We start from the raw sequence: 26,616 nt of genomic DNA on the forward strand, positions 1-26,616 counted from the left end.
TTTTTAAAAAAGGAATCAATGTTTTTTACGGGGCTAAAAATAATCTTACCTTTTTTAAAGTATTTTTAAATGATAAATCAGTGAAAACTTTTTATTTTATTTTATTTTTTCAACTCTTATCCTGGTAAAAGCAGACCTTACGCTTTTACCAGGTGTAAGAATCGTAAGGGTTTTCTGCGGGCGGAGGGTCTCTAAAAAGTGGATCTATCCGTCCACAGAGGCCCTTCTCCAGGGCAGCCGGAGGATTGTCAAGACCATTCTTGACAGATTGGAAATGCCGGTTTTCAGTGCATGCGCTGTGCATGCCTGAAACCGGCATTTCCGATGTCCCTATGGGTGGGTACACAGCACGTACCCACCCGTAGGGATCCAAATATCTGGGCCATTAAGCCCAATGTCCCAACCAGTGTGAATCATCCCCTATGCTGTCAATTTCAATGGCCCAGAAATTCGGGTCGGGGGCTTCCCGCGGGTGTAAGCCCCCGACCTGCACTTACCTAGCACACCGGCCGTTGAGCTGTGGGCCCCCGTGGGATTCCGATCCTAGGCCTCCTCCAACTGCTGGCGCGCAGTGCTTGCGTATCCCAGGGGCGCAGTTAGTTCGATGCATCGCCTGGGATCACGTGGGAGCCAATCGGAGCAGGGAATGCCCATTCATAAGTTTGACAGGAAGACCTGTCAAAGCTTATAAATACTACGGCCCCAAAACATCACTAAATCTTCAAATAATTTTTTTTTTAAATCACATTTTTTAAATAAACTATAAATTACATGAAATAACTATTTTAAACAATAATTAAAATTTTTGAAAAAAATAATTTTATTTTCTAACGGGGCTAAAAATAAACTTACCTTGCTTTAAAGTATTTAAAAATAATAAACCTGTGGAAAAAATGTTTTAATTTTAATTAATTCACCACATACCTTGTGAAAAGCAGGCCTTATGCCTGCTTTTTATATGTGTAACTTCTGGAGACTTACCCTCCCGGGAAAACCTGCAAAAAAAATGTAAGTTCGATGCGCACGCACTGCCTCTCCTGTGCACGCGTTCGAACTCTGAACCCCTTCTTTCAGGGGAACGGAAGTGCCGGTTTCCCGCGCATGCGCAGTGCATGCACGAAACCGGCACTTCCATTGGACCTGCGGGTGAGTACCCCGTGCGTACTCACCCGTGGAGACCCGAAGTTCTGGGCCAATATCTATTCTCGAGTTGTCTTGCACCAAAACATAAAAATGCTTTAGGGAGGAGTTCAGTCGCATCACAAGGTTACTGAAGCCCTCAGTCAACAGGGGAATGTCATACTCGAATCGTGCCACATAATTGTGCAGCTCATACTTAAGTATCTCATTTACTGTCAGTTTCACTTGAGCATAGGTTTTGATATTGAGTAAAACGTGTTGGTTGATGGTTGTGGGTAGATGTGGTGTGAAGCAGAAACTGGGGCTATTAATGGGACAGGTCCTGTTAGACCTGTAAAGCATGGCAGTTGCGGTAGTAGTGACACAGGAGGCACCACCACCGAAACCACCTCATACTGGATTCGTATTGGCTTTTCCCACGCTCTGTTACCTACAAAACACAATTATTACAGTTACAAGTTTTAATTCAGTCTTACAATCATTAGCACATCGACCAAGCACATACATTTTAAGCAACAATGATGCAGACAAAGAAAACAGACATTGTAAAGAAAGCTAGAGTTTAACATCTAATCAACAAATCATAGACTTAAATGATTCTCCAAATCTCTCTTTAACTCGTATCCATTTTGTGGATAATTCTTACTAAATTTATTTCTCCCAAGCCTCAATTGTCCCAATCAAAATTCCGTTTAACTCATTGCTTCAACTTCAATTTCAATCTCCCTAACAGGTAACAGTGTATTTAACTCTATTCTGATTGGTTCATTAATTAGACAGTTTCTCGATGGAGTATGTGTCAATGCTTTTAAAGTTGTCTCACAGTCCTGAGCCTCATTATGCATTTCATGTCTTGCTGTTGTTAAGTAACTGAGCATGTCTGAGACCCATTCTTCGGTGCAGATCAAATCACATTCGCACACTCACACATCACATTTGCACACTCGGCATCCGAATATCGAATCCTTTCTGAAAATCCAAATACACCACATCCACTGATTCCCCCTTATCTACCCTGCTAGTTACAATCTTAAAACACTCCAACAGATTTGTCAAACACGATTTCCCTCTCATAAATCCGTGTTGACTCTGCCCAATCCTAATAGGATTTTCTAAGTGCCCTGTTGCCACGGTTGGACCACTTTTCCTGTGGGGTTTTTATTCCTTAAAGAATTGTATATTCGTTGTGAATTATGAATTATTTCTTTAAATGTTTGCCATTGCTTATCTACCATCATATCTTTTAATCTAGATTCCCAACCTACTTAGCCAACTCGCCTCTCATATCTACATAGTTTGCTTTGTTCAGATTTAAGACTCTAGTTTCGGACTTAACTAAATCACATGGCACAGGAATTGCAGGCATTGGGCCTGAGCTGTCCCATCATTTTGCTTGAAAGTCTATGGGGGTGAAATTGGGTGCCTTTGCACCTCCTGTTAGCGTCCCCGGGGGGCACTAATGAGGCGCAAATGGCTTTGCGACCGGGCACGGCGCTGACATCGACTCCCGTCATATTCAGTGGGAGTTTTGCGGCGGCACTAAGATGTTGTGCCCCAATCTCCTTCGCCTGGAGATCGTGACATCATCGCCGAGCGCATCACCCCGGACCCGAGATTGACTTCTGCCTCCTGCAGCAGCGCCGGTCGAAAACACCGACAGCTGCAGGGGGCGATGATTAAAGGCGAGGTGGCCAAGGTAAGTGGAAAAAAACTTACCTTTCCTTTTCTAGTGTTTTTCGCGGGTTCCTGCCCGCGATCGATCAGCCCGGCACTCTGCTTGAGTGATCGGGCGGGATTGCGGCTGCCTTGGTGGTCCAGGTAGGTACTTTTTAAATTGCAGAGCCTGCAGCGATGGCCCTTCCCTTTAAGGGAGGGAAGGAGCCTTTGAACACGGGAATGCTGCACGGCCCAGTGTGCAGCGCTGCTGAAGTCTCCGCCCCGATCTCTGATGTTAGCACCCTAAGAAGGAAGTGGAGTGCTTGATGTAGCTCTACACATCCCTCTTGGGGCACTAAAACTCAATTTCACGGTCACCGGTGCAAATGCTAAAGTTAGCGTCCAGGCGATGTTAGCGCCGCAAACTGGTCGAGACCGAACTTTTCCCCCAATATACTTATGTTAGTATCCTCTACTTAATTAATTATACTTTTTATCCCTTTAGATCTAATTAATTACTGATTATTTATAGATTTACTGTTGCCCCTTGGTTTAAAGCACCTCCTTCCCCCTCTGCACTGAATTCCCACACTCACCAAATTCCCATTGCCATTCTGTATAGCAAGCCACTTCATTTAGCAGATACTCCCAGCTCTGTGCACACAGTGGGAGTTTGGGTAAGATGTACTAGATTCCCAATATTGTGAATTTGGTCAAGGTGTGTAATATTCCCAATATTGGGAGTTTGGGCAAGGTGTGCTATATTTCCAGTATTGGGAGTTTGGATAAGGTGCACCAGACCAGTAATGGTACTTTGGATGAGGTGTATTAGATTCCCAATATTGGGAGCTTTGATAAGTTGTGCTATATTCCAAATATTGGGAGTTTGGACAAGTTGTTCCCTAATCCCAGTATAGGGAGTTTGGACATGGTGTACTAGATTCCCAATATTGGGAGTGTGGGCAAAGTGTACTAGATTCCCACTATTGGGAGTTTGGGTAAGCTGTGCATATTCCCATTATTGGGAGTGTGGGCAAGGTGCGCTTATATTCCCAATATTGGGAGTTTGGTCGAGGTACAGTCCTGTCATCAGAAGCTTGGGACACTCCAATTACCAAAGTACTATAAGCTGTGGTTACTTGGAGAAGCATCAATCTGCAGACATTCTGAGTTATTTCAACAAGTTACACAAAGACCATGATCTCATCCAGTGGCTTGCGTTTCAAGTCTGGCACAGTGGCATCTTTCGCTGGGTAACCAACCGGCAGCAACAGCAGCAGCTTTTCATTCACTGGGCGCTGAAGGATAATTCGCACTCGAGGACCACAGTTCAGAGGGGTCGTGGTGACAGTCGTAAGGCCAGCATTCTGTGGGAAGGAGTGAAAAACACAAATGATTCATTAAAATTTTACTGCACAAATTCATTGTCAGCTTGGGCTGTGAGATAAGAAAATAGAAATATGTTTTTCTTTCAGCAGGATCCACTCGAGCTGAGAGCTGGTAGTAAGCATGTGGTGTTGCTCTGTGATACATTGCTGTCATGGAAACCCGCTACAGCCAATCCCCTTCTCCTGGCCGCGTGCTCACTCTGTCCAAAAGTCTACATAAGAGGAGACCACTGTGCATCAATGAAGTTTTTGAAACCAGGTGTGATGGTCCCTTCAAGCTGGTTCCCAGCTGTGGCTGAGTGGTAATACTCTCGCCTCTCATTGTTTACTGCATTTCCGAATTTCATCTGCAAACCTTGAAATTGTGCCCTGTATACCCAAGTCCAGGTTATTAATATATATCAAGAAGAGCAGTGATCCTAATTGTTGTGTATGTACCTTTAAGAGAATAACTGGTCTCAGACTGCAGTACCGGCAGTGACCACCCCTGTATAAAAGGCGCTAGAGAGCCTCTGTTTGTTAGTTTCACTATTGACTTCCACCAGTAAAGACTTGTTTGTTTTCACTCCTGCTGGTCCTTGTCTCAATCATTCACGGACTTAACACTGGTGACGAGTAAGAAACGAACTTACCTGCAACTCGGCAGCACCTCAGACGACGTTGTTGAAGGTCGGAGCCAGGAGAAAGAAAAAAAAAAAATAGAGCCCAAAGAAACTCGAGAAACGGGCGTCGACCGTCAATCATCGGTTTGAAAACTTGCAGGAGAGACTGTTCAGAGCCAGGCTGGGTTCCTCGGTCTGTGGTTTCCCAGCTAATCGGGCTGGTGGCAGGTAGTGCTCTGATCCTTCCTGGGCTGCGGCGGGCTGAAGCTCGATCGGGTGGCTTTTCAACGGGGCCGGGCAGCGAGTCGGGAAGCAAAGAGAGAGAGAGAGGGGGGAGCACACAGGGCGCGGCCGGTGCTTCGAAGCCGGGCAGCGTTCGGACCTAAGAAGGGGGAGGGAAGTGGCCCAGAGGGTCCGCTCCACGACGGGAAAATAATAAAAGAAAAAGAATCAATATTTAACGCGCAAGAAACCGTGGAAAGCAGCGCTAACAACAACGGGGAAGAAGGCAAAGCGCGGGAGGCGCCATTTTGTTAAATCGGGGAAGAAGGCAAAGCGCGGGAGGCGCCATTTTAGATTTGCAAGATGCCGAAGACTGGCTGTATCACTGCTTTTGATAATACATTAGAGGACTGGACCACGTATGTGGAAAGAGTCGAGGTATATTTCGAGGCAAACGAAATAGCGGAGGGGAAAAAGGCATCGATATTGCTAAACTTAATGGGCGCTAGAACGTACGGCCTATTGCGGGACCTGATTACTCCAGCCAAACCGAAGGCGAAGAGTTTTAACAAAATTGTTGCTGTCCTACAGGACCACTTAAACCCTGCACCGCTGTTGATAGCAGAAAGATTTAAATTCCACAGGAGAACTCAGCACAAAGATGAGAGCAATGCTGAGTATCTTACGGAACTACGCAAGCTATCAAAGCACTGCCAGTTCAGAGAAGGACTGGCAGATACCCTACGGGACAAATTTGTCTGTGGACTCCTGAGTGAAGGAACACAGAAGAAGTTACTCTCAGAAAAAGAGCTGACGCTAGATAAGGCTTTCAGCGTGGCAGTATCGTATGAAGCAGCAGCCAGGGGAGCTGCAGAAATTCAATGAATACCACAGGAATACGGCACCCACGAAATGACACGGGGATTTGCAAAATGTTATCGCTGCGGCAGAACTAACCATGACCAGAAGGACTGCTGGTCCAAAGACAAAATATGCAGACAATGCGGGAAGATTGGACACATTGCATGAGTTTGCAGGTCTGGGAAGAAGACCAGCAACAACAAAAAGGCTACTAAGGAACCATACAAGAAAGTACAAAAGATGACGGACAGTAGTTCCGAAGACCAGATGAGCGATAGTGAATCCGGAAACAGGAGACAAAGCTGTCTCAAACTTTACAATGTAATCGCAAAAGAGGATCACCGAACCATTTGGGTCACCCTCACGATAGCAGGGTCCCAAGTTAAAATGGAATTGGATGCAGGATCAGCGCTAACCGTCATGAATCGATGAGACTACGAGCGGCTATTTTCACACATACCCTTGAGAGAGACATCCATCGTCTTGACGACGTATACGGGGCATAAAGTATACCCCAGAGGAAAAATAAGGGTGCCTGCCAATAGAATGGCAAGAAAATACGGTAATTGTATCTCTACATACTGCCAAATGGTGGACCACCGTTTTTGGGACGGGAATGGATCAGGAAGATAAACTTAGATTGGCATTCCATTCATGCAATGACGGTGGACGGTAAAAAAGATGAAGACGTCACTCCTGGACGATTGTCAACAATCTTAGCTAACGCCAAAGAGGTATTTCAACAAGAACTGGGCACGCTTAAAGGCGTAACCGCCTCGATAAAAATAGAAGAGAATGCAGTTCCCAAGTTTTTCAAAGCAAGACCGGTACCATATGCAATTCGCCCAGCCGTCGAGGCAGAGCTGGAGAATCTGGAGAAGGCGGGCGTGTTGTCTAAGGTCGACTGGAGCGAGTGGGCGACACCCATCGTTCCTGTCATGATGAAAACGTTAAGCAATAAGTCCGGAGAGCCAAGGAAGATTCGCATCTGTGGGGATTTCAAGGTGACAGTGAACCCTGTCCTTCACACAGTACAATATCCTCTTCCAAGGATAGAAGACATCTTTGCCTCACTGTCTGGAGGGAAGCGTTTTACAAAAATTGACCTAGCACAAGCATATTTGCAGATGGAGGTTGAAGAGTCCTCTAGGAAGTATCTCACGATAAACACTCACAAAGGTCTTTACCAGTATCATCAATTGGTATTCGGAGTAGCATCTGCTCCGGCGATATGGCAAAGAGCGATGGAACAAGTCCTGCAAGGGATTCCGGGGACTCAGTGTTACTTGGACGACATCCTTGTAACAGGTGAAAATGACAGTGAACACCGTAACAACCTAGAACAGGTGCTCACTAGACTAGGGGAACATGGGCTGTGAGCCAACCGCACCAAGTGCGAATTTTTTAAGAAACAGATATCGTATTGTGGCCACGTGATTGATGAAGAGGGGTTACATAAGTCCCCTGACAAAATTGAAGCGGTAGTTAAGGCCCCAGCGCCTGAACATGTGTCGCAACTAAGGTCATTCCTCGGGTTGGTGAATTACTATCATAAGTTTTTGCCGAATTTGTCGACAATTCTGCACCCACTGAACGCCCTGCTACGAACGGGGGTAGCATGGAAATGGAACGATGATTGTAAGCGTTCTTTTCAGAAGAGTAAGGACTTAATCACTTCAAGGGAAGTATTGGCTCACTGCAACCCAGCACTGCCAATCAGGCTGGCGTGTGATGCGTCTCCCTACGGCATTGGGGCGGTACTGTCACATAAATTCCTTGATGGTTTAGAGAGGCCGATAGCTTTTGCGTCACGCTCGTTAACTTCTGCCGAGCGTAACTACGCCTAGATTGACAGAGAGGCCCTCAGCCTAGTGTGGGGGTGAAGAAGTTCAATCACTATCTGCATGGTCAAAAATTTACTCTACTAACCGATCATCAACCTCTTGTCTCCATTTTCAACCCTCAGAAGGGCGTACCGATAATGACGGCACAATGGCTGCAGAGATGGTCCCTTTTCCTAGGGGCACACCAATATGACATCGAGTACAAAGGAACTAAACAGCATGGAAATGCTGATGGATTGTCACGCCTACCGTTGCCGACGGTGGAAGAAGAAGACCTTGTAGTGGATCCAATGGAGTTATTCCACTCGACCATAGTCGAATATCTCCCTGTGACGAATGCAAACATAGAAAAGGAAACACGGAATGACCCGACACTATCACGGGTCTATGATTTAACGGTGAAGGGATGGCCAGCACATGGCGAACCACTGCTGCCAGCATTCTCGCCGAGAAGAGAACAGCTGTCAGTGTGCAGAGGAACCTTGATGTGTGGATCCAGAGTAGTAATTCCACCTAAGTTGACGGATAGAGTGCTCAATGAGCTTCATGAGGGTCATCTGGGTGGGGTAAAAATGAAGAGCTTAGCCAGAGCGTTTGTGTGGTGGCCGGGAATCGATAGAGAAATCGAAGAGATGACCAAGAGCTGTGCAGGATGCCAGGAGGTCCAAAACGCCCCACCACAAGCTCCTCTGCATCCATGGGAGTGGCCCTCATCTCCATGGCAATGGGTGCACATTGATTTTGCTGGTCCCTTCATGGACTCGATGTTTTTAATTGCGGTGGATGCACATTCAAAGTGGCCAGAGGTAATAAAAATGTCCTCAACCACCACGGAAAAAACTATCACAGTTTTGCGAACCATATTCGCCAGGAATGGGCTGCCTGAACAGATTTGCTCCGACAATGGACCACAGTTTGTGTCTGAAGAGTTCCGGAGGTTCTTAAAGAACAATGGTGTTAAGCATTACACATCTGCCCCATATCATCCAGCCACTGATGGATTGGCCGAGAGGTTTGTCCAAACATTCAAGAAGGCTATCAAGGCAATGTGTAATGAAGATATACCCCTACAACACAAGGTGGACAACTTCTTGTTTGCCTACCGGAATGCGACACATGCGGTTACCAACCAAACTCCAGCCATGATGTTCTTCAATCGAAGACTCCGATGCCGCTTGGATTTGGTTAAGCCAAACGTCCGAAGAGATGTGGAGAATAGGCAGTTTCAGAATATGAATGAAAGGCCGACCAGGAGTTTTACGATAGGTCAACCAGTTTTGTCCCGGGACTACCGCACTGAGAAATGGCAGCCAGGAACGATTTGTACACGACAAGGACCTCTCACGTATACCGTGGACGTTGGGGAGAGCATTGTAAGACGCCATGCTGACCAGATTCTAGAGTCACTGGAAAACGTCAGCTCCACACCACGATCTGATACACCTGGTAATGAAATTGACGTTCAAATTGCAGCTACCGCAGAACCGGTAATATTGGAAGCAGATGAACCAAACAAAGACATTGATCCCCATGCAGCTTTGCCAGAAGAACCTGATACCCCAAAGAGGCATTATCCAGACAGAATCAGGAAGCCTCCTCAAAGACTGAACTTATAATTGCTTAAACTTAACCAATGTATCTAGCAACAGTAATTGTGATTGTAATTCATTATCATTTAGTTGTTAAATGAATGTTATGTACTGTTTATCTAAAAGGGGAGGAATTGTTGTGTATGTACCTTTAAGAGAATAACTGGTCTCAGACTGCAGTACCGGCAGTGACCACCCCTGTATAAAAGGCGCTAGAGAGCCTCTGTTTGTTAGTTTCACTATTGACTTCCACCAGTAAAGACTTGTTTGTTTTCACTCCTGCTGGTCCGTGTCTCAATCATTCACGGACTTAACACTAATACCCCTGGGTAACACCACTGTATACTTCCCTTCAGTCTGAAAGACAACCGTTCACCTCTCTGGTTTCTGTCCCTTAGCCAATGTTGTATCCTTGCTGCCGCTGACCCTTTAATCCTATGGGCTTTAGGTTTGCTCACAAGTCTATTATGTGATCACTTCATGAAAGAACTCGATTAATTCGTCAAACAGGATTTGTCTTCAACAAATCCATGCTGACTTTCATTTATTAGTCCATACTTTTCCAAATGCTAAATAATTTTGTAAAATAGAATCATAGAAATTTACAGCACAAAAGGAGGCCATTTGGCCCATCTTGTCCATGCCGGCTGACAAAGAGCTATCCACCCTAATCCCACTTTCCAGCACTTGGTCCGTAGCCTTGTAGGTTATGGCATTTCAAGTGCATATCCAAGTACTTTTTAAATGTGATGAGGGTCTCTGCCTCTACCACCCTTTTAGGCAGTGAGTTCCAGACCCCCACCACCCTCTTGGTGAAATAATTTCTCCTCAACTCCCCTGCACTTGCTTAAAAACCTGTTCGATCTCCAGCTTTTTCCAGTTCTGAAACGTTAACTCTGTTTCTCTCTTCACAGATGCTGCCTGACCTGCTGAGTATTTCCAACATTTTCTGTTTTTGTTTCATGTTTAACTAACTTGCTCGAGTTTTTTGATGAGGTAACAGAGAGTGTTGATGAGGGCAATGCGGTTGACGTGGGGTATATGGATTTACAAAAGGCGTTCGACAAATTGCCACATAATAGACTTGCCAGCAAAGTTGAAGCCCATGGAACTAAAGGGACAGTGGCAGCATGGATACGAAATTGGCTAAGTGACAGGAAACAGAGAGTAGTGGTGAACGGTTGTTTTTTGGACTGGGGGAAGGTATACAGTGGTGTTTCCCAGGGGTCGGTTCTAGGACCACTGCTTTTCTTGATATATTAATGACTTGGACTTGGGAGTACAGGGTACAATTTCAAAATTTGCAGATGTCACAAAACTTGAAGAGTGAGAATAGTGATAGACATCAAGTAGACATAGACAGGCTGGTGAAATGGGCGGACACGTGGCAAATGAAATTTAATGCAGAAAAGTGCGAAGAGATACATTTTGGTAGGAAGAACGAGGAGAGGCAATATAAACTAAAGGGTACAATCCTAAAGGGGGTGCATGAACAGAGAGACCTGGGGGTGTATGTGCACAAATCGTTGAAGGTGACAGGTCAGGTTGAGAAAGCGGTTAAAAAAGCATACGGAACATTGGGCTTCATAAATAGGGGCATTGTGGAAAAATTGGGTTGTTCCCCCTTTGGGGCACTAACTTCACCAGGGCGCTACTTTTAGCGCCCTGAAAAAGTTAGCGCCCCCACGCTAACTCACCGGTAGCGCCCCAAGAGGGAGGCAGCATGCTGCTGGAAGCTCCCCACCTCCCTCTTGGGGCGCTGTGAGTGAATATCACAGCGCTACGTGCCGCAGTACTGCAAGCCTTCCTCCCCTTATTAACCCCGTTTAAAAAAGGGGAGAGGGATAAACCCGGCAACTACAGACCTGTTAACCTTACGTTGGTGGTGGGAATACTTTTAGAGACAATAATATGTATATATATCAATGATTTGGACTTGAATGTAGGAAGTATGATTAAGAAGTTTGCAGATGATACAAAAATTGGCCATGTGGTTGATAATGAAGAAGAAATCTGCAGACAGCAGGAAGATATCAATGGACTGGTCAGGTGGGCAGAACAGTGGCAAATGGAATTCAATCTGGAGAAGTGTGAGGTAATGCATTTGGGGAGGGTTAACAAGGCAAGGGAATACACTATAAATGGTAGGACACTGAGAAGTGCAGAGGATCAGAGGGACCTTGGAGTGAATGTCTACAGATCCCTGAAGGTAGCAGGACCTGGGGGTGTATATACAGAAATCTTTGAAGGTGGCAGGACATGATGAGAAGGCTGTAAAAATGTATATGGGATACTTGGTTTTATTAATAGAGGAATAGAGTACAAAAGTAAGAAAATTATGCTAAAACTTCATAAAACACTGGTTTGGCCTCAGTTGGAGTATTGTGTTCAATTCTGGGCACCACACTTTAGGAAGGATCTCAAGGCTTTAGAGAGGGTGCAAAACTTAACTACTAGAATGGTTCCAGGGATGAGGGACTTCAGTTAGGTGGGGTGGCTGGAGAAACTGGGGTTGTTTTCCTTAGAGCAGAGAAGGTGAAGAGGAGATTTAATAGAGGTGTTCAAAATCATGAACAGTTTTGATAGAGTAAATAAAGGAAAACTGTTTCCAATGGCAGAAGGGTCAGTAACCAAAGGACACAGATTTAAGGTGATTGGCAAAAGAACTAGAGGGAACATGAGGAAACATTTTTTTACACAGCGAGTTGCTGTGAGCTGGAATGCACTGCCTGACAGGGTGATGGAAGCAGATTCAACAGTAACACTGAATAGAGAATTGGATAAATACTTGAAGGGAAAAATTTTGGAGGGCTTTGGGGAAAGAGCAGAGGAGAGGGATTAATTAGATAGTCCTACCAAAGAGTGGGCAGAGGCACGATGGGCCAAGTGGCTTTATTCTGTGCTGTATCATTTGGAAACACATGGGTTAATCAACGAGAGCCAGCATGGATTTCTTGACCAACTTGATTGAATGTTTTGAGGTAACAAAGAAGGTTGATCAAGGTAGTGCAGTAGATGTTGTTTATATGGACTTTCAGAAGACATTCAACACAGGAGAGTTGTCAGGATCTGGAACGCTCTACCTGGAAAGGTGGTGGAAGCTGATTCCATAAATAATTTTAAAAAGGGAATTGTACAGGTAGGTACATGAGGCTGTGGAACTTACAGGCCTCTCGACAAAAACAGGGGTGTGGGACTAAGCATGACTGCTCTTTCTAAGAGACAGCAGAGGCATGACATGAGGTTTTCTATGATTCCATTTACAATAGTTGTTAATTTATAATGTATTCTAACTGCCAGTCGCTCCATTTGTAACAGGTTCAAACTGCTGGATCCTCCATTTATAATGGTTTTAATGGTCTCTCTCTCCATTTATAATGGTTTTAACGGTCTCTTTCTCCATTTATAATGGTTTTAACGGGCTCTCCCCCCATTTATAATGGTTTTAACGGGCTCTCTGTCCATTTATAATGGGTTAAAATTGCTGTGCTTCCATTAATAATAGGTTCCAACTACAGACTGCTATTTATAATGGGCTCACACTGCCGATCCCTCCATTTATAATGGATTCTAACTGCCTGTCACTTCATTTAGAATGAGTTCTTACTGTTGGTCTCTCCGGTTATAATGAGTTCATACCATTCGACTCTCCATTTCTAACAGGTTCTAACTGTCGGTGTCCAAATCAATCATGGGTTCTAACTGCTGGTCCCCAGTTATAAATGGGTTATAATTGTTGGTCTCCATTTAAAGTGTTTTTTAATGGCCTGCCTGTCTCCAATTAGAATCATAGAATGGAATCATAGAATGATACAGCTCAGAAGGAGGCCATTCGAGCCAGGACTAGCTCTTTGAAAGAACTATCCAATTAGTTCCACTCACCTGCACTTTTCCAATAGCCATACGAATATTTCCCTTTCAAATCTTTATCTAGTTCCCTTTTGAAAGTTGCTATTGAATCCGCTGCCACCACCATAGGAACATAGGAACACAGGAACAGGAGTAGGCCATTGAGCCCCTCGAGCCTGTTCCGTCATTCAATGTGATCATGGCTGATCTGCGACCTAACTCCATATAGCCGCCTTTGACCCATATCCCTTAATACCTTTGGTTGACAAAAAGCTGTCAATCTCAGATTTAAAATGAACTATTGATCTAGCATGTATTCTAGTCCTCTAGATATAAAGGCCAGCATTCCATGAGCCTTTTTGATTATTTTCTTTACCTGTTCATGACATTTTAATGATCTATGTACCTGGACCCCCAAGTCTCTTTGGACCTCCACTGTTTTTAGCTTTTCACCACTTAGAAAGTAGCCTGTTCTATCCTTTTTAGGTGTAAAGTGGATGACCTCACATTTGCCTACATTGAAATCCATTTTCAACAGTTTTGCCCATTCACTTAATCTGTTGATATCCCTTTGTAATTTTATACTTTCATCTACACTGTCTACAATGCAGCCTATCTTTGTGTCATCGGCAAAGTTGGATATATGACTTTCTATGCCATCATCTAAATCATTAATAAATACTGTGAATAGCTGAGGCCCCAACACAGATCCCTATGGGACACCACTAGTCACATCCTGCCAATTTGAGTACCTACCCATTATCCCTACAGCCTGTCTTCTGCCGCTGTGCAAATTTCCTAACCAGGTCAATAATTCGCCCTCAATTCTGTGGGATTCTACCTTAGTTAACAATCTCTTATGTGGGACTTTATCAAATGCCTTCTGGAAGTCCATATAAAAATAACATCCATAGACATTCCCCTGTCCACTACTTTAGTCACCTCCTCAAAAAATTCAATCAGGTTTGTCAGGCATGACCTACCTTTCACAAATCCATGCTGGCTCTCTCTGATTAACTGAAAATTTTTGAGGTGTTCAATCACCCCATCCTTAATTAAAGACTCTAGCAATTTCCCAACAACAGATGTTAGGCGAACTGGTCTATAATTCCTGGTTTCCCTCTCTCGCCATTCTTAAATAACGGAGTGACATATGCAATTTTCCAATCTAAAGGAATGGTTCCTGAATCTAGAGAACTTTGGAAGATTATAGTTAGGGTATCTGCAATGTGCTCACCTACTTCCTTTAAAACCCTGGGATGAAAACCATCTGGTCCTGGGGATTTACCACTCTTTAGTGCCATTATTTTCTTCATTACTGTTATTTTACTTACGTTGATTTTATTGAGCCCCTGCCCCTGATTCAATATTAGTTTCCTTGGGATTTGTGGCATGCTAGCCTCTTCTTCTACTGCAAATACTGACACAAAGTAATTATTCAACATGTCCGTCATTTCCTTATTATCATTGACAATATTTCCACTTTCAGTTTTTAAGGAGCAACATTGCTCCTGACTACTCTCTTTTTCCTAATATAATTGTAAAACTTCTTTGTGTTGATTTTAATATCCCTTGCAAGTCTCTTTTCATACTCCCTTTTTGTAGCTCTTACTATCTGTTTTGTGACCCTTTGCTGCTCTTTGTATCTTTCCCATTCACCAAGATCTGTGCTATTTTTTGCATTTTTGTCTGCTTTTTCATTTAGTTTTATGCTGTCCTTCACCCAACTCTCACTACAGTCTGAAATCCTTCCCTATTTCTTAATTCTACCCATAAGGTCTCCACTGCCTGCTTCCCTCTCGTTATATCCTCTCTTATCATTGAAGTGATTTCATCCTTAATCACTAAGGCTACTCCTCCCCCTCTGCCATCTCCCCCTCTGCCATTTCCCTATTTTTCCTATGGTCCTTATAACCTGGTATATTTAGTTCCCAGTCCTGACCATCTTGCAGCCATGTCTCAGTAATGGCTACAATGTCATACCCTCCAATTTGAATTCACGCCTGCAGTACATTCAATTTATTCCTTATACTCTGTGCGTTTGTATAAAGAACGCTTATTTGGGCCACACACCCTAGCCTGTCCTTCAGCTCTGATGTTTTACTCACCTGCTTCTTATTTCTCTCTCCTGGTTTAATCACTTTATATCTTTTAATTTTCCCTTTACCTGTAGTGCCTAAAGCACAATTTCTGACTGTTACTCTACTCTCTTCCCTTTCATTTGTTTTTGAACTACTATTGAGTTTGAAAGCGATTTAGTTAATTCTAAAACTAGGGTCTTCAATCTAAACAAAGCAAACTACATAGGTATGAGGGGCGAGTTGGCTAAGATAGATTGGGAAACTGCGTTGAAATGTTTGATGGTAGACAAGCAATGGCTAGCATTTAAAGAATTAATGCATAATTTACAACAAATATACATTCCTTTAAGACACAAAAACCTCACAGGAAAAGTGGTCCAACCATGGCTAACAAGAGAAGTTAAAGATAGTATTGGATCAAAGGTAAAGGCTTATAATGTTGCCAAAAAGAATAGTAAGCCTGAGGATTGGGAGGATTTTAGAATTCCGCAAAGGAAGACCAAGAAATTTATAAGGAAAGAGAAAAAAAAATGAGAGTAAATTAGCAAGAGACATAAAAACAGATTATAAATGTTTCTGTAGGTATGTAAATAGGAAGAGATTAGTGAAAGTAAACATGGGCCCATTAGAGGCAGTGACAGGAGAAATTATAATGAGCAATAAGGAAATGGCAGAGAAATTAAACAAATACTTTGGGCAGGATTTTCATTGGGCCGTGGAGTCAGGATTTGAGGCGTGTGGGGGGTTAAAACCCTGAAATCAGGGGTCCTGACCCCATCCCGCACCCAACCTGCCTCCATGCCAGTTTCAAAGGAGGCGGGTACCCGCCCCGTACTGGGACCTGCCTACCCGAGGCGGGAAGGGATTAGTGCCAATTAACTGCCTGTTAACAGGTAGTTAACAGGCAGTTTTTAGCCTAATCCCTATTTTTAATGCTGAAGTGTGGGATTCCCGATGGCTCCAAACCACGCCAAGTTTGTGAGGTGGACCGTCGGGTTGAAGGACTTGGAGGGGTCGAGATGTCGGTGTTCAGGTGAGTACTGTGCGCATGAGTGCAAAGTGATTAAAGAAGTTTAAATTACCTTTTCTTACCTTTTCAGCCTTCCTTCCTTTAGGTCTCGGGAGTCCCTCATCTCACCGACACAGAAAGCAGAATGGCTGTGAACTGTCAAAAGTGACAGCCTGCAGCTTTCTGTGCAGGAGAGATTTCTAACTGAGTCTGTGGAGAAGGACTGTGTTTGACAACTTCAAACAGCTGTGAAATGCTGATATTTCATCTGTCAAAACCTCTTGACAGATGAAATTTCAGTCTGTGACATCACTTGTTGCCGGGTGACCCTTAATTGGCCTGCTGAGCCCACTGGGCAGGCTCAACAAGGTCAATCAAGTTAAAATCACGTGGATTGGCCACATTTCAATGGAGGCGGGACTACAACCCTGAAAGTTGTAGTCCCGCCTCCTACCCGACTCCTGAATGAAAATCCAGCCCTTTGTATCTGTTTTCACAGTAGAAGACACAAAAAACATTCCGGAATTAATGGGGAACCAAGGGTCTAGAGAGAATGAGGAGCTTAAAGAAATCAGTATAAGTAAAGACATAGTACTGGAGAAATTAATGGGACTAAGTGGTGACAAATCCCCTGGACCTGACGACCTACATCCAAGGGTTTTAAAAGAGGTAGCTGCAGAGATAGTGGATGCGCTGGTATTAATCTTCCCGAATTCCCTAGATTCTAGAACAGTCCCCAAGGATTGGAAGGTAGCAAACATAACCCTGCTATTTAAGAAAGGAGGAAGAGAAAAAACAGGGAACTATTGGCCAGTTAGCCTGACATCAGTAGTAGGCAAAATGCTAGAATCTATTATTAGGGACGTGGTAACAGGACACTTAGACAATCGTAATATGATTAGGCAGAGTCAACACGGATTTATGAAAAGGAAATCGTGTTTGACAAATCTGTTAGAGTTTTTGAAGATGTAACTAGTAGAATGGATAAGGGGGAATCAGTGAATGTAGTGTATTTGGATTTTCAAGAAGCATTTGATAAGGTACCACACAAGAGGTCATTACACAAAATTAGGACTCAGGGGATGGGGGTGATATATTAGCATCGATTGAGGATTGGTTAATGGACAGAAAACAGAGAGTAGGAATAAACTGGACTTTTTTGGGTTAGCAGGCTTTAACTAGCGGGGTACCACAAGCATCAGTGCTTGGACCTCAGCTATTTACAATCTATATTAATGACTTAGATGAAGGGACTGAGTGTAACGTATCCAAGATTGCTGATGATACAAAGTTAGGTGGTAAAGTAAGCTGTGAGGAGGACACAAAGAGGCTGCAGAGAGATATAGACAGGTTGCCTGAGTGGGCAAGAACATGACAAATGGAATACAATGTGGGAAGTGGTAAGTTATCCAATTTGGCAGGAAAAACAAAAAAGCAGAATATTTTTTGAATAGTGAGAGACTGGGAAATGTTGGCATTCAGAGGGACCTGGGTGTCCTTGTACATGAATCACAGAAAGTTAGCATGCAGGTACAGCAAGCAATTAGGAAAGTAAATGGTATGTTAGCTTTTGTTACAAAGGGATTAGAGTGTAAGAGTAAATAAGTCTTACTACAATTATACAGGGCATTAGTGTGGCCACACCTGGAGTATTGTGTACAGTTCTGGTCTCCTTACCTAAGGAAAGACATACTTGCCTTAGAGGGAGTGCAAAGAAGGTTCACCAGACTGATTCCTGGGATGAGGGGATTGCTCGATGAGGAGAGATTGAGTAGATTAGGCCTATGTTCCCTAAAGTTTAGAAGAATGAGAGGTGATCTAATTGAAACATATAAAATTCTTAAGGGGCTTGACAGGGTTAATGCTGAGAAAATGTTTCCCTTGGCTGGGGAATCTAGAACACGGGGTCACAGTCTCAGAATAAGGGGTCGGCCATTTTGGACTGAGATGAGGAGAAAATTCTTCACTCAAAGGGTTGTGAATCTTTGGAATTCTCTGGCCAGGGAGCTGTGGATGCTCAGTCGATGAGTATATTCCAGACTGAAGTTGATAGATTTTTGGACACTGAGGGAATCAAGATTTATGGGTGTAGGGCGGGAAGTGGAGTTGATGTAGAAGTTCAGCCATAACCTTATTGAATGGCAGAGTAGGCCTGATGGGCTGTATGGCCGACTCCTGCTGCTATTTCTTATGTTCCTATGTTCTTATGTTCTAACCAATGGTCTCCATTTATAATGGGTTCTAATTGGAGGTCTCAACAGTTATAATGGGTTCTAACTGCTGGTCTCTCTCTTTATAATGGGACCAAAGTGACAATCTCTCCAATTAGAATCGGTTTAGCTGCTGCTCCCTGCATTTACCATTGGTTCCAGACACCAGCTTCTATTTCTAATTGTTTCTAACTGCCTGTCTCTCCATTTATAATGGTCTCTAACAGCTGGTCATGGAATCCTAGAATCATAGAAATTTACGGCACAGGAGGACATTCAGCCCAAATTGTCTCTGCCGGCTGAAAAAGACCCATCCAGCCTAATCCCACTTTCCAGCTCTTGGTCCATAACCTTGCAGGTTACAGCACTTCAAGAGCATATCCAAGTACTTTTTCAATGTGATGAGGGTTTCTGCCTCTACCACCCTTTCAGGCAGTGAGTTCCAGACCCCCACCAGCCTCTGGGTGAAAAAAGTTCTCCTCGACTCTATTATGTCCGTGTATAATTGAGACACGGACTGCAGGAGTTGGTTATAACAGGTCTTTGCTGAATGGAGGGAACCTGGAACTACTATGCAATTGTTACTGCACAGGCTTATATACAGGGGTGGTCACTACTGGTACTGCAGTATACAGGGGCTGCAGAATATAGTTCCTTCTGCAAAGTACATACACTACAATTCCCACCCTTTTAGCTAAACAGTACATAACATTCGATTAACAATGAAATAATATATTTACAATTACAGCTGCTAGATACATTAGTTGAAGTTAAGCAATTATAAGTTCAGTCTTTGAGGAGGCTTCCTGATTCTGTCTGGATAACGCCTCTTTGGGGTATCAGGTTCTTCTGGCAATGTTGAGTCGGGATCAATGTCGTTGTTTGGTTCGTCTGCTTCCAATATCACCGATTCTGAGGTAGATGCAATTGGTACTTCGGTTTCATCGCCAGGTGTATCAGATCGTGCTGTGGAGTTGACGTTTCCCAGTGACACTAGAATCTGGTCAGCATGGCGTCTTACAATACTCTCTCCAATGTCCACGGTATACATTAGAGGTCCTTGCCGTGTACAGATCGTTCCTGGCTGCCATTTCTCTGTGCGGTAGTCCCGGGCCAAAACTGGTTGACCTATCTTAAAACTCCTGGTCGGCCTTTCATTCATATTCTGAAACTGCCTGTTCTCCCCATCTCTTCTGATGTTTGGCTTAACCAAATCCAAGCGGCATCGTATTCTTCGATTGAAGAACATCATGGCTGGAGTTTGGTTGCTAACCGCATGTGTCGCATTCCGGTGGGAAAACAAGAAGTTATCCACCTTGTGCTGTAGGGGTATATCTTCATTACACATTGCCTTGATAGCCTTCTTGAATGTTTGAACGAACCTCTCGGCCAATACATTAGTGGCTGGATGATATGGGGCGGATGTGTAATGCTTAACACCATTGTTCTTTAAGAACCTCCGGAACTCTTCAGACACAAACTGTGGTCCATTGTCGGAGCAAATCTGTTCAGGCAGCCCATTCCTGGTGAATATGGTTCGTAAGATTGTGATAGTTTTTTCTGTGGTGGTTGAGGACATTTTTATTACCTCTGGCCACTTTGAATGTGCATCCACCGCAATTAAAAACATCGAGTCCATAAATGGACCAGCAAAATCAATGTGCACCCTTTGCCATGGAGATGAGGGCCACTCCCATGGATGTAGAGGGGCTTGTGGTGGGGCGTTTTGGACCTTCTGGCATCCTGTACAGCTCTTGGTCATCTCTTTGATTTCTCTATCGATACCCGGCCACCACACAAATGCTCTGGCTAAGTTCTTCATTTTTACCCTTCCCAGATGACCCTCATGAAGCTCATTGAGCACTCTATCCTTCAATTTGGGTGGAATTATTACTCTGGATCCACACATCAAGGTTCCTCTGCACACTGACAGCTGTTCTCTTCTCGGCGAGAATGCTGGCAGCAGTGGTTTGCCATGTGCTGGCCATCCCTTCACCGTTAAATCATAGACCCTGGAGAGTGTCGGGTCATTTCGTGTTTCCTTTTCTATGTTTGCATTCGTCACAGGGAGACATTCGACTATGGTCGAGTGGAATATCTCCACTGGATCCACTGCAAGTTCTTCTTCCACCGTTGGCAACGGTAGGCACGACAATCCATCAGCATTCCCATGCTGTTTAGTTCCTTTGTACTCGATGTCATATTGGTGTGCCCCTAGGAAAAGGGACCATCTCTGTAGCCGTTGTACTGTTATTATCGGTACGCCCTTCTGAGGGTTGAAAATGGAGACAAGAGATTGATGATCAGTAAGTAGAGTTAATTTCTGACCGTGCAGGTAGAGATTGAACTTCTTCACCCCCCACACCAGGCTCAGGGCCTCTCTGTCAATCTGGGCGTAGTTACGCTCGGCTGAAGTTAACGAGCGTGACGCAAAAGCTATCGGCCTCTCTGAACCATCAAGGAATTTATGTGACAGTACCGCCCCAATGCCGTAGGGAGACGCATCACACGCCAGTCTTATCGGTAGTGATGGGTTGTAGTGAGCCAATACTTCTCTTGAAGTGATTAGGTCCTTACTCTTCTGAAAGGCCCGCTTACATTCATCACTCCATTTCCATGCTACTCCCGTTTGTAGTAGGGTGTTCAGTGGGTGCAGAATTGTGGAGAAATTCGGCAAAAACTTATGGTAGTAATTCACCAATCCGAAGAATGACCTCAGTTGCGACACATTTTCAGGCGCTGGAGCCTTAACTACCGCTTCAATTTTGTCAGGGGACTTATGTAACCCCTCTTCATCAATCACGTGGCCACAATACGATATCTGTTTCTTAAAAAACTCGCATTTGGGGCGATTGGCCCGTAACCCATGTTCACGTAGTCTAGTGAGCACCTGCTCTAGGTTGGCAAGTTGTTCACTGTCATCTTCACCTGTCACTAGGATGTCGTCCAAGTAACACTGAGTCCTCAGAATTCCTTGCAGGACTTGTTCCATCGCTCTTTGCCATATCGCCGGAGCTGATGCTACTCCGAATACCAGTCGATTATACTGGTAAAGACCTTTGTGAGTGTTTATCGTGAGATACTTCCTAGAGAATTCTTCAACCTCCATCTGCAAATACGCTTGTGCTAGGTCAATTTTTGTAAAACGCTTCCCTCCAGAGAGTGAGGCGAAGATATCTTCTATCCTTGGAAGAGGATATTGTACTTTGTGAAGGACTGGGTTCACCATCACCTTGAAGTCCCCACAGATGCGAACCTTCCTTGGCTCCTCAGACTTATTGTTTAACGTTTTCTTCATGACAGGATCGATGGGTGTCGCCCACTCGCTCCAGTCTACCTTAGATAACACGCCTGCATTCTCCAGATTCTCCAGCTCTGCCTCGACGGCTGGGCGAATTGCATATGGTACCGGTCTTGCTTTGAAAATCTTGGGAATTGCATTCTCTTCTATTTTTATCGAGGCGGTTACGCCTTAAAGAGTTCCCAGTTCTTGTTGAAATATCTCTTTGGCGTTAGCTAAGATTGTTGACAATCGTCCAGGAGTGACGTCGTCATCCTTTTTACCAACCACCGTCAGTGCCTGAATGGAGTGCCAGTCTAAACTTATCTTTCTGATCCATTCACGTCCCAATAACGGTGGTCCACCATCTTGCAATATGTACAGATACAATTTCTGTCTTTCCTTGCCGTTGTATTCGACAGGCACCCTTATTTTTCCTCTGGGGTATACTTTTTGCCCCGTATACGTCTTCAAGACAATGGATGTCTCTTTCAAGGGTATGTGTGAGAATAGCCGCTCGTAGTCTCGTCGATTCATGATGGTTAGAGCTGATCCTGTATCCAATTCCATTTTGACTTGGGACCCTGCTATCGTGAGGGTGACCCAAATGGTTCGGTGATCCTCTTTTGCGATTATGTTGTGAAGTTTGAGACAGCTTAGTCTCTTGTTCCCGGATTCACTATCGCTCATCTGGTCTTCGGAACTACTGCCCGTCATCTTTTGTACTTTCCTGTACGGTTCCTTAGTAGCCTTTTTGTTGTCATCGGTCTTCTTCCCAGACCTGCAAACTCGTGCAATGTGTCCCATCTTTCCGCATTGCCTGCATATTTTGTCCTTGGACCAGCAGTCCTTCTGGTCATGGGTTGTTCTGCCGCAGCGATAACATTTTGCAAATCCCCGTGTCATTTCATGGGTGCCGTATTCCTGTGGCTTTTGCTGTATTTCCGCAGCTCCCCTTGCTGCTGCTTTGTACGATACTGCCACACTGAAAGCCTTATCTAGCGTCAGCTCTTTCTCTGAGAGTAACCTCTTCTGGGTTCCTTCACTCAGGAGTCCACAGACAAATTTGTCCCATAAGGTATCTGCCAGTCCTGCTCCGAACTGGCAGTGCTTTGATAGCTTGCGTAGTTCCGTAAGGTAATCAGCATTGCTCTCATCTTTATGCTGATTTCTCCTGTGGAATTTAAATCTTTCTGCTATCAGCAGCGGTGTAGGATTTAGGTGTTCCTGTAGGATAGCAACAATTTCGTTAAAACTCTTCGCCTTCGGTTTGGCTGGAGTAATCAGGTCCCGCAATACGCCGTATGTTCTTGCGCCCATTAAGTTTAGCAGTACCGATGCCTTTTTCTCATCGGCTACTTCATTTGCCTCGCAATATACCTCGACTCTTTCCACATACGTGGTCCAGCCTTCTATTGCATTATCGAAGGCAGTGATATTGCCAGTCTTTGGCATCTTGGAAATCTAAAATGGCGCCTCCCGCGCTTTGCCTTCTTCCCCGATTTAACAAAATGGCACCTCCCGCGCTTTGCCTTCTTCTCCGCTGTTGCTAGCGCTGTTGCTGGCGTTTTATGCCTTGATGACGACACCCTATGGTCTTCGCGCACTTCCCCCCGCGCTGCTGCTAACGCCGCTCTCCACGGTTCCTGTGGCAAACTGCAGCTCCTCGCGGCTTTCTGCGCGTTTAATTTTTATTATTTCCCCGTCATCGGAACAACCCTGCGGGACTCTTGCCTCTTTCTTCTCGGGTCTGTACGCTGCCCAGCTTCGTAGCACCGGCCGCGCCCTGTGTGCTCCACCCTCTCTCTCTCTCCTCTTCCCGACAACGCTGCTCGGCCCTGTTGCAAAGCCACCCGCTCGAGCTCTAGACTGCCGCAGCCCAGGAAGGATCAGTGTACTACCTGCCACCGGCCCGATTAGCTGAAGCACCATCAACAGGATAACCAAGCCCCGCTCTCGACAGCCTCTCCTGCAAGTCTTCAACTCCGCTGACTCAGAGGCGGATGCCCACGGTCGACGCCCATTTCTTCTGTTTCTTTCTTCCTTCTGGCCTCGACCTCTGATAACTTCGCTTCAGGGATGGCTCCCCATGAGGTGGTGCAGACTGTAGGTAAGTTCATATCTGCTCGTCGCCAGTATTATGTCCGTGTATAATTGAGACACGGACTGCAGGAGTTGGTTATAACAGGTCTTTACTGAATGGAGGCAACCTGGAACTACTATGCAAATGTTACTACACAGGCTTATATACAGGGGTGGTCACTACTGGTATTGCATGTAAAGTATGTGTCTATACTTAATCCAATAATGAAGAGACAGCTTGGAAGATTCAACGTAGGTCTTTACTTAATACCAACAGGCGGGAACTGAGGGGAGATCATTACCCACAGTACTATTTATACCCCTATGGCCAGGAGTGGTACTATGGTATCACTACGCCCTGCAAAGTAGTGCCGCCCTGGCCATAGGTTTAAAGTAACATACATATTACATACACAACATTCCTCCCCTTTTAATTAAAACGTACCCGTGCAATTAAGTCAACAGATGCACCATAACTAGGGCTAATAACATTTGGTAACACAATATACATAACATATTTACATCAGAGTTGTCTACCTATATATATATATAAAAAGAAACATGTTATAGATTCAGTCTCTAAGGAGGCCTCCTGTCTCGACTAGGATAACGTCTTTCTCTAGTCGGTCTCGGTGTAGGCGGCGGTACTTCCGTCACCACTTCATCGCTGGAGTCGTCGGTGTCTGATGGCACATCCTGTGCCGTGGAGATCACTGGAGTGCTGAACTCCTCACAATCCTGAGACCTCTGTAACGACGAGCTGGGCCGTGATTCCGCTGTAGCAATGTGCTGAGACGTTTGAGGTAGTGAATCAGTTGGGTTTCTGGACTCCACAAGTTGATCAGCATGTCGTCTGATTATGCCGTCCCCTGTATCCACTGTGTACATCAAAGGTCCCTGGCGGGCCTTTATCGTACCAGACCGCCACTTTTCATTTCTATAATCACGGGCCAACACTTGCTGCCCCACCTCGAAGCTCCGTGTCTGTCTGTCAGGAGCCCTACGAAATACTCGGTTTTCCACATCTCTCCGGATGTTTGGTCTGAGCAATTCAAGGCGAGACCTTAACCTTCTATTAAAGAACATGACGGCGGGGGCCTGGTTGGTCACCGTATGTGCAGCATTACGGTACGCGAATAGGAAATTGTCCACCTTGTGTTGTAGTGGCAACCTTTCCTCCCCCATCGCCTTGATGGCCTTTTTAAAAGTCTGTACAAAGCGCTCTGCCAGCCCATTTGTAGACGGATGATATGGTGCGGACATATAATGTCGCACTCCATTCCTTTTTAGGAATGCTTGAAATTCTTCTGCCACAAATTGTGGCCCATTGTCCGAACAGACTTGCTCGGGCACCCCGTTTCGGGCAAAAATGGTCCTTAAGACTGCGACCGTCTTTTCGGCTGTCGTTGATGACATCTTTATGACCTCCGGCCATTTTGAGTGGGCGTCCACTACAATAAGGAACATCGCATCCAGGAAGGGCCCAGCGAAGCCCACGTGGATCCTTTGCCACGGCGTTGAGGGCCACTCCCACAGATGTAGTGGGGCTTGGGGTGGTACGTTCTGTACCATCTGGCACCCTTGGCATGCTTTTGCTACTTCCTCTATGTCCCTGTCAATGCTGGGCCACCAGACGTAGGCTCTGGCGAGGCTTTTCATTTTGACACCCCCCAGATGACCTTCGTGTGAGTCCCGCAACACTTTATGTTGTAATTTTTGAGGGACCACCACCCTGGCTCCGCACATCAATGTGCCCCGGCAGACGGACAACTGGTCCTTCCTTGCCGAAAACGCCGGCAATGATGCGTCACCCTGCGCCGGCCAGCCTTTCACGGTCAATTCGTAAACCCTTGCCATTGTCGGGTCGTTCTGTGTTTCCCGCTCGATACATTGGCTGGTGATGGGCAAGTGTTCCATAACAGCCGTATGATATATTTCCACGGGGTCCTGTACTATCGCTTTGATCTCGGCAGGCAATGGTAGCCGCGACAGGCCATCCGCATTGCCATGCTGTTTGGTACCCTTATATTCGATAAGGTACTGGTGTGCGCCTAAGAACAGTGACCATCTCTGTAGCCTTTGGGCCGTCATCAGGGGCACCCCTTTTGTTGGATTAAATATCGACACCAACGGTTGATGATCCGTCAGTAGTGTGAAACGTTGCCCATGTAGGTAGTGGTGGAATTTTTTTACACCCCACACCAGACTGAGGGCCTCCCTGTCGATTTGCGCATAGTTTCTTTCGGCTGTAGTTAACGACCTTGAGGCAAATGCTATTGGCCTCTCCGTCCCATTGGGAAATTTGTGTGACAACACTGCCCCTATACCATACGGGGAGGCGTCACATGCCAACCTCATTGGCATTTTTGGGTCAAAGTGTGCGAGCACTTCCTTTGATGTAATGAGTTGTTTACCCTTTTTAAAAGCAGCCTCACACGCTTCGTCCCAATTCCAGGAGACTCCCCTTTGCAGCAACGAATTTAGTGGATGTAAAATGGACGATAAGTTCGGGAGGAACTTATGGTAATAGTTTATAAGGCCTAAGAATGATCGTAACTGAGATACATTCTCAGGGGGCGGGGCCTTCACTACTGCCTCGATCTTTTCCGGGGACTTATGCAGGCCTTCCTTGTCTATAATGTGACCACAGTATGAGATACGTTCCTGGAAAAACTCACATTTCTGCTTGTTCGCCCTGAGTCCGTATTGTTGTAACCGCAGAAGTACTCGCTCCAGGTTAGCGAGGTGGTCGTTATCCGTTTGTCCTGTCACCAGGATGTCATCCAGGTAGCATTGCGTTCCT

General features: G+C 45.1%; 1 protein-coding gene across 1 annotated transcript in view; it reads right to left on the reverse strand.

The window, feature by feature from the left end:
* Window positions 1-1,589: 1,589 nt before the first annotated feature.
* Window positions 1,590-26,616, reverse strand: part of iyd (iodotyrosine deiodinase) — a gene marked incomplete at its 5' end in the record, with an annotated part of 74,508 nt that continues 49,481 nt past the window's right edge. The window contains one exon of the mRNA XM_085980639.1: window positions 1,590-4,163. Within this exon, the coding sequence (XP_085836765.1) occupies window positions 3,981-4,163 (183 nt within the window). The remainder of the gene's footprint in view (window positions 4,164-26,616) is intronic.

The sequence above is a fragment of the Somniosus microcephalus genome, unplaced genomic scaffold (genome assembly GCF_052327205.1).
Source record: "Somniosus microcephalus isolate GS21.2 unplaced genomic scaffold, FLI_Smic_1.0 scaffold325, whole genome shotgun sequence".
Lineage (NCBI taxonomy): Eukaryota > Metazoa > Chordata > Chondrichthyes > Squaliformes > Somniosidae > Somniosus > Somniosus microcephalus.